Source organism: Myiozetetes cayanensis, unplaced genomic scaffold (genome assembly GCF_022539395.1).
Source record: "Myiozetetes cayanensis isolate MyiCay16 unplaced genomic scaffold, myiCay2020 scf4, whole genome shotgun sequence".
In the NCBI taxonomy this organism is placed as follows: domain Eukaryota; kingdom Metazoa; phylum Chordata; class Aves; order Passeriformes; family Tyrannidae; genus Myiozetetes; species Myiozetetes cayanensis.
In genome coordinates, this window is record NW_026087631.1 from 49,896,965 (window position 1) to 49,913,017 (window position 16,053).

General features: G+C 41.6%; 2 protein-coding genes across 5 annotated transcripts in view; one reads left to right on the top strand and one right to left on the bottom strand.

Moving 5' to 3' along the window:
• Window positions 1-10,169, top strand: part of SERINC5 (serine incorporator 5) — a 73,519-nt gene extending 63,350 nt beyond the window's left edge. For 2 of the 4 annotated variants that reach the window (XM_050330095.1, XM_050330087.1), the window contains exon 13: window positions 9,710-10,169. In XM_050330095.1, the coding sequence (XP_050186052.1) occupies window positions 9,710-9,838 (129 nt within the window). In that variant the 3' untranslated portion in view covers window positions 9,839-10,169. The other 2 variants (XM_050330091.1, XM_050330090.1) reach the window with 2 other exon arrangements.
• Window positions 1-16,053, bottom strand: part of THBS4 (thrombospondin 4) — a 38,662-nt gene that overhangs the window by 3,838 nt on the left and 18,771 nt on the right. Inside the window, exons 8-20 of the mRNA XM_050330053.1 lie at window positions 14,277-14,414; window positions 13,852-13,929; window positions 10,151-10,303; window positions 8,172-8,276; window positions 7,830-7,937; window positions 6,207-6,366; window positions 5,410-5,528; window positions 4,589-4,641; window positions 3,318-3,511; window positions 2,841-3,019; window positions 1,290-1,338; window positions 994-1,190; window positions 351-523 (exon numbers count right to left, since the gene is read on the bottom strand). Coding sequence (XP_050186010.1) covers window positions 351-523; window positions 994-1,190; window positions 1,290-1,338; window positions 2,841-3,019; window positions 3,318-3,511; window positions 4,589-4,641; window positions 5,410-5,528; window positions 6,207-6,366; window positions 7,830-7,937; window positions 8,172-8,276; window positions 10,151-10,303; window positions 13,852-13,929; window positions 14,277-14,414 — 1,706 coding nt within the window. The remainder of the gene's footprint in view (window positions 1-350; window positions 524-993; window positions 1,191-1,289; window positions 1,339-2,840; window positions 3,020-3,317; window positions 3,512-4,588; window positions 4,642-5,409; window positions 5,529-6,206; window positions 6,367-7,829; window positions 7,938-8,171; window positions 8,277-10,150; window positions 10,304-13,851; window positions 13,930-14,276; window positions 14,415-16,053) is intronic.

Genomic DNA, 16,053 nt, shown 5'->3' on the forward strand with positions numbered 1-16,053 from the left:
ATGGTGATTTTGGGGTTTTTTTAATAACTTTTTTCTTTCTCCCAAATAACAAAATAAGAATAGATAACATGCATTACAAAGCTTTAATGAACTTCCTGAATATATGCTGAGTAACCTCAAATCTATCACATCAGGATAATTACTCGTCTTAGTTAGGCTCTCAACCTTTAAATGACAAATTTTATTAATTCTGTTGTCCTAGAATACATAAAGGCTGTTATAAGGCTTCATCAATGCAAACCCCAGACATAATCTAAACTCTCAGATTATTATCTGAATCAGGTATTGAGAAACAACAGTTCAGGCAGACATATATCTGTACTCTTATCTATCCTTTTCTCTCTTCTTACCTGATATAACCAATCTGGGGTCTGTGTTGCAAGAACCAGCGATAGGAGACTTTGTCTTTCCACCCTACATTTCGGGGATCCTTCCACAGCAGCCTGACCTGATCACTGGTGTCCCCCGTGTGCCAGAGGGAGTTGCGGAGGTGCTCACCAGGACCTGTCCTGGATTTCACAGCCTGCAAAAATACAATTTTCCAATGATGATCACAGAGAAATGTCACTTTCAGGAGCCATTTTTTTGTAGTGAGGAGCAGGTCTGTACCCACCCTGCTGCTCACAAGCCACTAACTTCTGTTGTATAACTGCACCCACTGCCTGCGTGGAAAAGCAACTGGGTACCTGGACCAAGGAGAAGGAGGCAGTCTGACCAGTTATGGTCAGAGTGCAATCACTGCAGAAAATAAATGCTCCAGATAATGAGAAAGGAAAGATGAGGTTCCTTAAAAAACAGAGCTATTAAAAGACCTGTGTGGCAGCTGCCTGACATTTTGACACAAGTTGCAAATAGAGAACTGCAGTCGAGCAGCAGGGCCAACAGCTTGGCCCATGCACAGCATGATGGCTTCACCCATGGCCAACACATGGCAGGACAGCACAGCCAGGCTGCAGTGACCACTGTGTCCCCGGTGGGAGCCACAACCAGTACCTTTAGCTGAATGCCGGGCTCTGCAACAGCTCTGAAGGGAGTCGCCTGCCAGTACGTCTGCTCTGTCTGTTTCCACATCACCACATAAAAGCTAGAGCTGTCTTGATAACCGAAGATAAAGCCAGCATAGTCATCATCTGTCACCGTGTTTACGTGGAAAGTGCCCTCAAAGTCAACGCCATTAAAAGCTGTGTAACCTGAGGATACATACAGGTTAAAAACAATTCTGCAGAACAAATGTTCATATGCTACATGTTTTCTGCTGTAAAAATTGCATCTCAGAAGAGGGTACGTACCAACAGCAAGGCCAGGATCACTGTTCATAGTCTGCACAATTTCCATGCCCTGTAAGAGTCAATTCAGGGTGGTTAGCATGCATGGCAAGCTGGGATGGCTAAGCCTGGCAGCCTTTCCTGGCCTCCCTCTAGCACCCTATCAGTCTCCTCTGTTTGCTCACAACATATCTGTAACGCTTCTGTAACAGTTCTGACTTGAAATGGGAACTACAATCAAAATAGTAGTGTTTCAGTTGCTTGCGTGACCTGCCTGAGTCAGGAAAGATTTATATTTGCCCATTGCAGAATTGGCCATACTGGTTTTCAGATACTTTCTTTCCCTCCCACAATCTGGAAATCACTCAAACTGGCCAAAATTGGGAGGCAGGGAAAGGGTTGTGGGAGGAAGAGAACTTTGCCTAGGCTTAGCTCATACAGTTCAGGATTAGGTTATACTTATACTTAGCTCCTACAGCTCACATTGTTCAGGATTAAAACTGACTGCCAGGACTGGTGTAAGGAAGATGTACACATCCCAGCTGGCTTGGCAGAGACTTTGGCAATGGGAATAAATGGCATGTTCTCTGTGACTCAGAACACGTTAGCCTCCTGAAAGCTCACATTTTTTAGTGTAAATAGCAGTTACTGGACTCCATCTAGGAGTACTGCATCAGCTGGGGTCTGCAGCACAGGAAGGACATCAACCTGTTGGAGCAAGTCCAGGGGAGGGCCACCAAGTTGATTAGAGGGATGGAGCACCTCTCCTGTGAGGAAAGGCTGAGACAACTGGGTTTGTTCAGTCTGGAAAAGTGAAGGCTTTGGGGTGACCTAATAACAACCTTCTAGTACCTGAAGAGAGCCTACAAGAAAGATGAAGAGGGACTTTTTACAAGAGCATGTAAGGACAAGGGGCAATGACTTCAAACTAAAAGAGAGCAGGTTCAGATTAGATGTTAGGAAATTTTTTTTTACTGTGAGCATGAGGCGGCACTAGAACAGGTTGCCCAGAGAAGCTGTGGATGTCCCATCCCTGGAAGTGTTTAAGGTCAAGTTGGTTGGGGCTCTGAGCAACTTGGTCTAGTTGAAGGTGTCCCTGGCTATGGCAGGGTGGTTGGAACTAGACGATCTACAAGGTCCCCTTCCAACCCAAACCACTCTATAATTCTATGACATGCTCTGCTATTTAGAAGGTCAGACTTTTAAATTCTGGGAATGATTGTTTACTTCAGAAATATTTTAACAGAGTGACACAAAAGTCTAATGTCTGCCTTCTGGCAGCAACGAAATCCACCCAGAATAAGTTGGCCAGTATGTAATTTTAGATTATTAAGAGCATCAAACTATTTATTATTATTATTATTTTCGATTATTAGCAGGATCAAGCTTCAAGGTATCATTTGCTAAAAGAAAGAATTTTATTTTTTATTTTATTATTACTCTTGAAAACCATCTACCAACCAACAACTTCCACTTCTAATGTTTGCTAGAGGTCTAGCAACTACAGAGCCAGTTTTACTGTAGTTTTCAAATGATCTTTTTCAGACAGGTAAGAAAGACCAAGTGTATTTTTACCTGGTTCAGAACCACCCAGTTGGGATCAATCTGTGCATCCCCCTCTGGGTCCAACACCACGGTCTGATAGGCCCTGAAGTCTGTCAAGGTGATCTCTGCATTCTCAGGGCACACATCAATCCGATCAATCACTGTATCCTGGTCAAAATCAGACTCGCAGACATCTCCAACTCCATCACCTGAAAGCATCAGAGAAGTGAAAGCATATTTATGGTGCAAGTAAGTAGTCACACCTGGCCCAGCCACTAGATCAGGGTGTCTAGGAAGTAAGTGGAGTGTCAGCCCTGCTGGCTGCAGTGCCTGAGAAAGGGACCTGAGGACCTCTGCTTTGGCTGAAGGGCCCCTGTGTGTTGGGGTTCCTCCAGGGATGAGTGTATGCACACGTAGTGACTGTGTTGGATCTTGATACACACACCTAATGCCTGGAGACAAATGAGGTGCCTAAGAACTGAAATGGCTCCTGAAGGCCCATCTTACCATTATCATCTTCCTGCCCTGGGTTGGGAACCAGCCTGCAGTTATCAGGGCCAGGGGGCAAGAGGTCAGGAATACCATCGTTGTCATCATCCTCATCACACTCATCACCCAACCCATCCTTATCTGTGTCCAGCTGGGAGCTGTTAATAACGGTAGGGCAATTGTCTGTGCTGTCCTGGTGCCCATCACCGTCGCTGCAAGCAGAGAAACAATGGGAAATGGCATATCAGCATCAGCTCCTGCCTCTGCTCAGGAAACAGCATGCACACATGAGCAGGAAACATACCAGTGACACCCCTGGAGCTGGAAGCAGACCAGTGGGGCAATACAAGCTGTTGTTGCTCAGGTAACTGCAAGGAGGCCATGAACAAAGAGGGACTGTATGATAAGGTGGCAGGCAGACAAAGACTAAGCCAAGAGCTATAGACACACTCCGATGAGGAAAAGAAAAAGAAGCCTAACATGGTGTAGGAAACATACCAGAGCCCAAGATCTCAAACAATCTCCACTCCTAAAGGGCATGTAAGGCACATCTAACAAGTGCAGTGCCACCAATTAAAAAGCACCCACCCAGGAGATAGCATGAGCTGAACACCTGGTGTCCCTTGTCCCATTGTGCACATTGTGCACGTATGTCTTTGTGCTCATGAATATGCAGGCTGGGTGTGAATGAACCTTTATGGGGGACTACATGAGCACCTGAAATCAGAATTGTTTAAAAACAAGCACCACTCTCACACCCCTGCATATCAAGTTTTTTGTGGTGAAAGTGGGTTTCCTGCAACTCCTGTCACAGAGAGCAGCATCCACCAAGGGCTCTGGTGAAACATCTGTCTGTGGCTGGTGAAAATCTGTGCCAGCACAAGATTTATCATTTCCCTTGTCTCTTGCTATAAGTGAGGAACAGAGGGGAGAACTTACCACCCCTAAAGCTGGTTATGCAGAAACTGCTTCCATACAAGCAATGCAATTTGTCATAAGATGTGCTCCTCTGAATGCCCAGAGCATGTGAAAGCCACTGACAGGGGAACTCACAGAGGGCCCATGTGAATGGGGCTAAGGGTGAAGGGCTCTGCAACTGTACTGCTACCAGGAAGTGAACAACAAGGCTGATAAATCATAACACTGCTTTTGAAATAATATCTCTCTGGAATTAAATCCAGGCTATTCTGAGGAATTACAGCTCTCCAGGAATCAGTGGCATAGTCTTCAGCTCAAGACTAGCATCTTTCACTTGCCTGCTGCTGTTAACAAGCCACAATACAGCTTACCTGTCCTGATTGGTATCACAGGAATCTCCAACCAGGTCATTGTCAATATCTGACTGCAAAGGGAAACAGAGTATCAGCTGCCATCTACTAAAATGCCAGTATTAAGTCAAAACAACCAAATCAAAACACAACCAAAGCAAATGCCATAAAAATAAAAGCATGAGAAAACACTGGTTTTCCAGAACAATTTTCTTGCTTGCAACATCCATCTAACAAAAAAGTCGGTTTTATTAAAGAAAAAAAGACAGTGAATAAACAGTGTTATACTTGATTGGCATGGTTCTAGCCAGAGTTCTCTACTACTGAAAATAAGTATCCCTCATTTCTAACAAAGGTTGATTTCTTAAGCAGTTTTAAAAATCTACTATGTTTCTCTATAGTTTCCAACATTCTTCATTAGAATCAGAATTTCAAACATATGAAAAGTTCCAGTGACTTCTCACTTAGGAGCATCAGAAGTTTTGATAAATAAGGACACAGGGATTTTGTCCTAATTAAAGAAATATCAAGTGTAACTAAATCACACCCCTATGTGGAGTCTGGCATTGGACTACATAGGACTAGAGCCCACATTTCAGAGAATGACAGTAGAAAATACAGGCAGGGCAGAGGTCCTAACAGCATCCCAAGCTTTGAGAATACAACTGAAGGCTCCCCTTTCTCACATCAGTGGAGTCTACAGCTCCATAAAACTTTCCAGAATACCTAGATATACTTTATTATTAAAATATAAACATTATGGCTGCATGGGTTGTCTCATTCTTTGCATCTTTTTGGACCTCTCCCTAAACAAGGATAATTTTTTCTTTCTGCCTGCTAACCTGATTTGGGTTGCTGACTGTAGGGCAGCTGTCACAAGCATCACCAACGCCATCACTATCTGTGTCCTCCTGGTCTTCATTGGGGATCCTCTGACAATTATCCAAAAGGTTCTTAATACCTAGGGAAAAATGGGTTGGATATTAGTTAAAGACAATTCCTGTAGCTGTTACTGGAAAATATAAATATTAAGAACAAAAAATACACTATTCCTTTTCAGTAACTACTTAATCTTGCAATGAAATTATAAGCCTGCACTGCAAATCTTTATGTGTGCATCCATTCATTTAACAGTAGTTAGAAACATCTCACTGAAGAAGAGCTTTCCACACAATCACACACACTTCATTAATTACACAAAATTCATTCTATCCTGTTCCTGTATCACAGCTTACAGGATAGGACATTTCATCTTCATTACTACACTTGAAGGGTTTTGATTTTTTTTCACTTCTTTCAAGCCTCCTACACCAATGAAATAATACATTATGCAGCTCTTAGGCATTAGTGACTGGAGGCAAATGGATGCTCTGGGACACATCTGTACCTTTAAGGAAACACTGAATGACCAACAACCTCAGTTTATACATAAAACATGGCTTCGTTTATCTGTTACAATGTTCAGTGCTTCCAATGCAGGCTAAAAGATACATATCAAGTAAACTAAAAGGATTCCAAACACATGTTTCATGAAGAAAGACTATGTGCTACAGCTGGTGACAGGAAATCTCCTAATATAACGCACACTCTGGTCAAGTTCGAATAATGTCAGAGAAGCTGAAAGTGAAAAATCACCAACCATCTCCATCCATGTCATCATCACAAGCATCTCCTTTCCCATCACCATCTGTGTCCCTCTGGTCATTATTCAGGACATTGCGGCAGTTGTCACAAGCATCTCCAAAGATATCTTGGTCACTGTTTCTCTGATTAACATTGGGAGCCAAGACACAGTTATCCTGCAAGAGACACAGGATCAGACATGAGCCAGGCCTTGAATATTTAATTCTTTTTTTAGTGGATTTATATAATCCTTGTATTTATTTCTACTTTCAAAAAAATTAGTGTGAGGAATTTGAAATTTTATGTGAATATTAACTCCAGATCAGACTTCACTTGCTCCCTCAAAGCTCTGCTTCGAACCACTCTGTGGAAATCCTAAGCACAAACACCCAGTACCATCAGGCTTTACTTATAACTTTGACTTCTGATTCTCATTTTGGATGCATCTATGGTGAGGAACCTGCTTTGGTACCCCAGCTTTCTAATATGGTCTTTCTCAAAAGCTGCAGTTTGGAGTCCCTGACAAGGTTTGCAGACACTCTCTGTGAAAAGCCATTGCCCCCTTCTGGTACAGGGTCAAACTAAAGCTGAAATACTTGGGAAAGCAGAACTTTTTAATGCAAAAAGGCACAAGTCTTGGTCTGGATTTTGATGGGGGTTCGTTTGTTTTGTTTAACAAGCTGTTACTGACTCTCAAAGTCCATCAGGAGGTATACGGAGAAAACTATATTTCAAAGTGGTGTAAAATTTCTACCCCCACCTAGCACATCAACATTCGATTGCATACACAGAGGAAGAACAGAACTTAGAAACAAAATAAAAGTTACTTGATTCTGAAGTTGCTGAACCTGCAAATAGATTTACAGATGATGGAGGATTTAACATTTTTCCTTGTAAACATTATAAAACCAGTTGATTTAAGCTACCAGAATTGAGGCTGGGCCTCTGTGGCAAAGCAGCCTGAGACAGACCTTCTGTTGCTGTTAGTCTGCCCTAGCTCCACGTGGACATTTTTACTCTAGATAAAGTGTTCTTGTTTCCTCAGAAGTGCATTAAGCAGTATCAGTGAAGGATCTTAATGTAGAACAACAGCTGGCTGGTAAGAATACAGGGTGAATACAAAAGAGCTTTTACAATTTGAATTCATCCTATGATCTACTCTGCAGTTGTGTACCCTCATGGAAACCTCTTTTGCATTGAGGACAGGATTCAAAGTTTTTTCAAGTTTTTGGCAAGACACCCATTAATTTATGTAGGGTATGGATCCCTCATGAAACGTGTTTGAGATCAACCTGCCTTTTGAAAAAGAAAGACATTATGCAAGTAATGTTCCTGAAGGCCATGTTATGGGAGAGTGTTTCAGAAAAACACAAGTTCTGTACACAAAAAGCTCCAGAATTAAATGCTAAAAGATAATAATGGAGGATACATTGGTGGGATTTAAGTCTGAGTGTTTCAGGTTTTTTAAGAATGAGCATTATATAAAAGAAAAAGACAAGATTCAGGGAGTCACTAAAAGTGATGGATATGGAATAAGCTCGGGCAAATAGTGAGTCAGATTTCAGAATCACTGCCCATTGCAGTAATGGGAAATCCTTCTGTTTGCACAGACCCCTGCATCCTGATCTATACACAGCACCTGCTCGTTGGGAATGCCATCTCCATCTGCGTCATCGTCACAGGCATCTCCAATTCCATCACCATCACCATCTTCTTGTCCAGAGTTTGGGACAAATCGGCAATTGTCCTAGACAAAAAAGGAGGCAAGTCTGGTGTTCTGTGGGTAAAATGCCTGTCTTCATAATTTGAATGGCTTTTCTTCTGTTATAACTTTACATAATTGATTCATCCAATGAAACAGAATCTACGCAGAAGAATTCAGTAACTTGGAAAAAAGATGAATACATCTAGTCATGTTTCTTTCAGTCTTCCTCTTCATCCCTTCATGCTCTGAATTATTACAGGATTAAGAATTTCTTACCTTTCTGCAGTTTTCAGCAGTGCATGAGAGTTCTTCGTTAGGGTAGCCGTCGATGTCAACATCTTTTCCACAAATATAACCATCACCAGCCCAGCCAATGCCACACTATCAATAAAACAGCATGGTAGTACTATCAAAAGGTTAATGAGTCCCTGTAGAAATATTCAAGAGGGAAACTCCACACCCATCTTGAAAACACTAGCATACAGAAATCATGGCCAGGCACTGAAGTACAATGAGGTACAATGCAGTATCTCTCAGTCTGGAAACAGAATCTTTGTTTCAAGCTCTCTGTATCTAGACGTAGCTAGAACGAGATAAAACTTGATGTCAAGTGGAATGTGTGCCTGCAACACCGAATGATTTCAGTTTAAGCTATGGATTGCTTCCAGACACCGGCCAGGAACCAACTTTGGTTCCTCACCTGCAGATGGAGTAAAAGAAAATAGGGGACCTAGACAGAGTATGCACCTAGCATCTCAGCAAGGGGCCCATGCTTAGATGGTGATACTGAAATCTCAGAAAATGAAGAAAACCTTCTGACTCCAATGTGGTTATTCAGAGAGCAGGCATTCTTTATTGACAGTGCTGGATGCATGGGGGATCATTCCGCCTATCATGTATATCATCAAAGAAAAACCCTCCTCTTTTTATTTCACATATACATTAATATTCCCCAAAATAGCTTACATATTCATGATGTTCTATAAGTCATTATCATAAATTTCACCTATACAGAGCATGTGTCATTCTAGCTTTGTGTGGTCTTGGGGGTCTTCTATGACTCTCAGAGTTACTGTCCTTTAAACGAACCTTCTTGTGCTCATGAACAGTTCTAACATGTATGTGTAATTTTCCAGTCTCTCGAGCCAATCTGTTCTGTTTAAGTTTTACGATCAGAACATATTGCATTCTATCAGTACATTTTGGCACATTTGGCACATTCTGTGTAAGCTGTAGCTAGAATTAACTTGTTCTAAATCTCCTTTGTTTTATTACAGATTTATGTTCCGATTTTATCTCCTTACTTGTTTATATCAAATTATCCTATATCAGTGGGATGACTGTGTTTTGGTCAGTATCTCAAGAACTAGAAGAAGTTTTAAGAGAAAACTGTGTTGACATTTACTAAGTTGGCATCAGCAAAGCAAGTGCATTTGCACACAAGTTTCTCCTGGCCAATTAAATTGGTACTGTTTCAAACCAATGCCTAATTTGTGTGGAAGATATATGAATAGAACTGCATGTCAAACTCTGGCCTCCCCTTAAAATCAAGGACTTGTCTCTAATACAAGTATCTAGGAATCTTTCCATTACAGCATGGACTTAAAATATCCTAGATTATTCTTTTTTGAAACAGATGTACTTAAAAATGAGACCAAAGCAAGTGCCAGCAAAAGCATGCACAGCACCCAAAGTTAGGACATGGGATTAGTCTCTTGCTTCCCCTTGCTAGCTGGAAAAACTAAGTAATATACTTCAGTCCGAGTCTTACAATGGAAGTTCATATGCCACTTGGTGCTCCTCTGCTCCCACAGCTGATTAATTACAGTACAGCCTACCTGTGCCTAGAATCTTCCACCTCACTTCGAAAAATACCATCTCTATCAGCTGGCAAATACAGGCCTGTTGACATGCAGAGAGGATCCCTACTCACAGCTATGTAGCTGAGCACCAGGAGAGGAATTTGTCCTTGTGATATCTTCTGTAGAGCGACACTTGACAGTTTCTTCTGAGGAGGCTACAGAAAGTCTACAAAAGCCATTCCCAAAGACCTAATTACAAAGGCACAATAAATATGATACACAAGTATGTCTGCTTTACAGACAGGCGGCAAGAACAAACCAATGGCAAGATACCTGATCTGGGCCAGTGAGCCACAATCTAGTAAAATATCCAACTGTTTAAAATTACTTTCTCAGTTCCAGCCTAAAAAAGGCTATTTTTCACTGGACAAATGCATGAATTTATGAACTCACAACACATGTCACCTCTCCTCTCCTCTCCTCAATACAACGGGCATGGATGCTACATGGATTGAGGGCTCGATTTCTGCAGCTCCGTTCAGCCTGGCATCCCCTGGTTTGGTCTCCTGTATATCCTGGTTTGCATTGGCCACAGTGGTAAGACCCCTGTAAGAACAAAAAATTAGCAGCCTTCCTTTTAACAGGAATTCTTTTCTTTTTAAAACATGCACACGAGCGAGATTCACGACACACTGCTTACACTGTGCAAGTGCATCTTTTAATTGATTGGGGCCCCTTGCACTGTGAACAAACTTTACTTTCCATGTGAAACTGATGTTCTGCTCCCACAGTGCATGCTGGAACACACACTCGACTCTATTAATTAGAACTGTCTTTTGTTAAGCCAGAGAAAAGTCATGTAGCAGCAAAAGCTTCTTCATGATGCCTTGTCCCTGCCAGCATCACTCTGAGTCAATTCCAGGTGGCTGAAACTTTGTGTAAAACTCTAAGTAGCACATGATTAATCGGGCTGGTTGATTTTATTTCAGTGTAAAGCACGCCCATCAGTTTATTTGAACTCAACTGGGCACAACTTTTAATCAAAGAGAGATAAGAAAGCTCATCATGTGTTTGCCCTATTTTATTTCATTTTTTAAGCTTAAATGTTTTTAAATCAATTTGAGCTAAATTGTTTTCTTCAGAAAAGAATTCTTTAGTTGAAGATAGTCGTCTTCACTTACACTGAAATAAGAACATCCATGTAACTTTTTGCAGTGGTTTACCTAGACACACATGTATATACTTTATATTTGTACCTCTCTCGTGTAAATGAGCATGAAGTTGCTAAGCCAGGGAATCTCAGTATGTGCTGGAACAATAACCATATGAGATATAAACAGATAAATGCTGATAAGTTGAGGTCTTCTTTAGGCATCTAATGTGCCTTTTGTCCCTGTCTGATATACTTGTAGACTTGTGACTTATAACAGTTAATTAAAGAAAACAATCTTTTTACCTTATAGAGAATAATTATTTTTTGTCATATAAAGGAACAGAAACGGGCAGAGCTCTCACAAACGTGCATCTACTCCTTTGTGAAACTGAGGTCATTCATACAACTTCTTTCTTCATGTACAAAGTCTGTTGGAGGAACTGTCAGGACTGTCCTATTCTATCCTCATAGAGAAATCTATTTACTACTCTGACAGGCATTATTTTTGTCCTCTATTCCTCACTTCATTACAAGTTCTAACTCTGCTGTCTGCACACTTTCAGGATGAAGACAAAAATATGTTGATGACTGAAAAGTAAAATAATCCTTGAACCATGCAAATGGTATGGCCTACATAAAACACACCATCCACTTTATCCTATTGGACACTGAGCTAGTATCTTCTGGGGTCTGATGAATTTGCTCACTAAGTTCTGTCCTTTATCAAGCCCAGGTATGCATTAAAATAGCCTTTAAGGCATCATTTCCAGACCAAACTGTTTGTGAAGGGATATAGGATCAGAAACTCCGCACTGCTGTTTTGACAAATGGCAGGACACTTGGTGCCTACCCTTTGCAGACAGGGCCTGATGGCCTCCTGAAGATGACTAGTCACGTCTAGTCATGCAGCGAGATATAAAGTGTCAGTAGATGTTCTAGATACTAAAAAAAGAGACAAACATACTGAACAGTGAAAGCACTCCTAGGAAGACTAGGTTGTTCACAAGGAAAGCTAACACTGAATACAAATGGCAGCCTCAGTAATATATTGCTGCAAAAAGGACCACCTTTACATCTGAAGGATACTTTCAACCCTTCTCTTGCTATGAAGAAAGCCTGTAGCATATACAGGACAGCCTGAGGATCAGGGTCAGCCAGCACGGATTTGTGAAAAGCAGGTCACATTTGATCAACCTGATCTTCTCCTGTGAAGAGTGACCCATGTAGTGGATGAGGAAAAGGCTGCGGAGCTTGTCTACCTAGATTTCAGTAAAGCTTTTGACGCTGTTTCCAACAGCATTCTCCAGGAGAAACCAACAGCTGATGGCTTGGACAGGTGTGGTCTTCAGTTGGCAAAAGCTCTCTGGATGGTTGAGCCCAGAGTGGTGCTGAATGGAATTACATCCAGCTAGTAGCCCCCCAGGGCTCAACACGGGGGCCAGTCCTGTTTAATATCTTTGTCAGTGATCTGGATGAGAGGATCAAGTGCACTCTCAGTCAGTTTGCAGATGACACCAAACTGAGCAGAAGTCTTGATTTGTTGCAGGCTAAGAAGGCTCTGCAGAGGGATCTGGACAGGCTGGATCCATGAGCTAAGGCCAATGGTATGAGGTTCAATAGGGCCCAGTGGCAGGTCCTGCACTTGGGTCACAACAACCCCAGGCAGTGCTACAGGCTGGGGAGGAGTGGCTGCAAAGCTGTCCAGGGGGAAAGGACGTGGGGGTGCTGACTGCTAGTGGCTGAACAAGAGCCAGCAGTGTGCCCAGATGGCCAAGAAGGCCAGTGGAATCCTGCCTTGCATCAGAAACAGTGGGGCCAGCAAGACCAGGGCAGTGATTGTTCCTCTGTACTCAGCACTGATGAAATCTTGAATCCTGTGTTCAGCAGTGGGCCCTTCACCACAAGAAGGACGTTGAGGTGCTAGAGTGTATCCAGAGAAGGGCAATCCAGCTGGTGAAAGGGCTGGAGCAAAGTCTTACAAGGAGTGGCTGCAGGAACTGGGGGCATTTAGCACTGGAGAAAAGGGGGCTCAAGGGAGGCCTTATCACTCTCTACAACTACCTTAAAGGAGGTTGTTACAAGGTGGTGGTCAGTTTTTTCTCCCAAGTAACAGGTGATACGACGAGAAGAAATGGCCTCAAGTTGCACTAGGGGAGATTAAGATTGAGTATTAGGAAGAATTTCTTCACAGAAAGAATTGTCACGCATTGGAACAGGCTGCCCAGAGAAGTGGCGGAATCGAATCACTACCCTTCGAAGTATTCAGAAAAAGAGTGGATATGGCACTTCGGGAAATGGTTTTATAGTGAGCTTGGCAGTGCTGGGTTAACATTTGGACTCAATGACCCAAAGGGTATTTTCTAACCTAAATGATTCTATGATTATGCTATTCTGGGTTCAACTTGCTTCATAGCATTAATGTAGTTCTATGTTCCTTTTATCAGATCCTAACATCTTTCAAACCATTTCTACTTCTGCTATGCTTGTTCTCCTGGATTTAATATCTATGGGTATTAAAAATATTGTACCAATTGCGGCTCTCCTCTTTTTTTCTTTTTATTTAGAGGGATATCTGGTACTGTATATGTAACCTGATGATGTGAAGATATTACTCCTATAAAGAGAGCACTCAGGGGAATGGCTTCTGCAGCAGTTCCCAGGTGGGAAGACATGAAGAGTAAGAAAAATTTTAATCCTTCAGAGGAGGTTCCTTGCAATAACATACTCACAAACACACAAAACTCAATGGTATGGAGAGAAAAGCTCCTGCCATTCTTCAGGGAAAATCATGAAATACAATTCAGATGGAAGTGTTAATGACAAATCAAGTATTGTTTTTTTACTATTAGCCAGGAAGGGATGAAGGGATTCTTTGATTTATATGAAGCCAAGAAATAAATTATATTATTCAGCTCTTCAATCAAACCTATAAATCCAGTCCTAGCCTCATGGAATTTTAAGACAATCAATTTTTTAAAGCCGTAAATGAAAAGATGCTTACCAAAGTGTTTATGCAATGAGAATTTGGAACGCAGACTCCAAGTCCACCATTCTGACATTCATCAATGTCTAAGCAGACCTAGCAATAAACCAAATCAACAAATAATAAAAACAATGTCAATTTGAGATTGAAGTCTGAAGAAAAGACACTAAAATTTAAGACTAGAAAAGAGATACAGCCTGTCCTGAAACCACTCTTCAAATGGCACAGACATACCCTTAGGACAACTTTCCAAATCCTGAAGAGACATTGTGATAAGGAAAATTTCAACTTTAGGATGTGCTGTGGTTCACCCACAAGAGTTTAGATAAAAACTATGTTCCTACCGTAGGGTGCTATGGGAACATGCAAAAAAATACAGATGCACTACTGATATAAAACCAGCACCTTGCAATGGCAGTTGTCACACAGATGCTGCCACTCACCTGCTTATTGCTCTTGGCATAGCTGATTCCTATCCCTTGCATGGTTTGTCCTGTATATCCCGGAGGACAGGTCTCACATCGGAAACCTGGAGCAGTGTTCACACATCGCACTCCAGGGAAGCAAGGGTTGTAATGACACTGCAATGAAAGAAATGAACCGAGCACATTTGTGCTTCAGTAACATCCAGACTCTGACTATGTGCACAGCCCTCTCACCAAAGGCAATGCTACAAGCAATGTCTGTATGTTGTCTGTTCAGAGATGGCTTGCAGAGGAAACCATCTCTGCATGTATTTCTGACCTCAGCAGGTTTTCGGCTATCTCTGTAATTTAAGTAACATTTGCAATCTTCTACTACAGCTTGTAGTTGATGTTCTAAGCTCTCATTCTCAATCCTTCCTTTGGCTGGGCAGGTTCAGATCCCTTGGAGGCTGAAAGCCCCCTGGAAGTCTTCAGGCCACAATATAAGGAAAGCCACATAACTCCAACCCTCCAAACAATCCTGTGGTTGGTTTTGGTACAAACAAAAGTTGCAGTGGCATTTTCCTTCATTTGCACAAATCCCATAGCCAGAAGGAACCCAAACATGAACCAGATAAATAGGGATGTGTCAGTGGCACCCACATGTTTCTAGACCGGAGGCCCATGGATAACCCTTGGCACTTGTCCCAAAATATCATATGTCCACAAATCACCCTTGGCCTGAAGGCACCATTCACTTCATTGCCTTATGCAGTTTTACAGAACAGCTGTGACCAATTTCACTGGTCGGGTGGGTGCCAATTTGGGAAGCACATCTTGCACTGCTGCCTTTCCAACATCAACACTAGCTGCTAGGTAACATTTATAAGAGTACTGCAAACATCAACATGCCATCATGCTGCATAAGACAGGCTCAAAGACAATAATAAATGAGAAACATGAGAAAGAAATATAAAAGAGGTTTAAAAATATGCCTTTTCCCCCCTTCCACTGCTAACAGAAGAACATCTGCAAGATGAAGAACGAACCAGACAATATTCACCTACAAGAGACATACAACTTGTAACCAAACACACACACACGAGCAAGAAAGGTATGTTTAATATTCAAGGGTATTTGACAGAAATGTTTGTTAGAAGTAGATCCGTAAGTAATATAAGGGAAATGTAAAACCTAGGACAGACATTTTGTGCTCCTTATTTTGCTGTGAATTTTTTATTGTAGGCAGCAGAGGGCACCCAAGTTACACAGCACACAGAGCAGAGCTGCTGCTCCTGAGATACCAGGCACTGGCATACCAAAATAATGTCATTAAACTGATAATGAATTAGGAAGTGTACTGCAGAGACGCTAACAGCCTCAGAAAAGATGATGGCAGCTCTTAGTGAGGAATCTTTTAAATATGTCTTTATCAGAATTCGAACATGAACTTTTTAAATACCTGTTACTAGGAAGTACAGAAATAGTTCATTCAGTAGAAAGATGCTCTCCCAGAAAAGATTACTAAAAACCTTTTTAAAAAAATTACTTTCTTTCATAGTCTTAGTTAACTTAGGAAAACAAATAACATGACATATCCCCTCTAATTAGACAATTCAAAATTTTTGCCATTCATTCTTTATTTCTTCCTGTGCAACTGTAAGTAAAAATCTAGCTGCTAAAGTAGGTATTTACTGTTGAACAAAACCACTCAAGAGTAGGTGGTATTTTAACAGTGTCCACATAAAGACCTCATGTAAGCAAGTCTGTATCTCTATAGCACCATTTTGGCAAAATTTCCTTGCTATTTCTAATG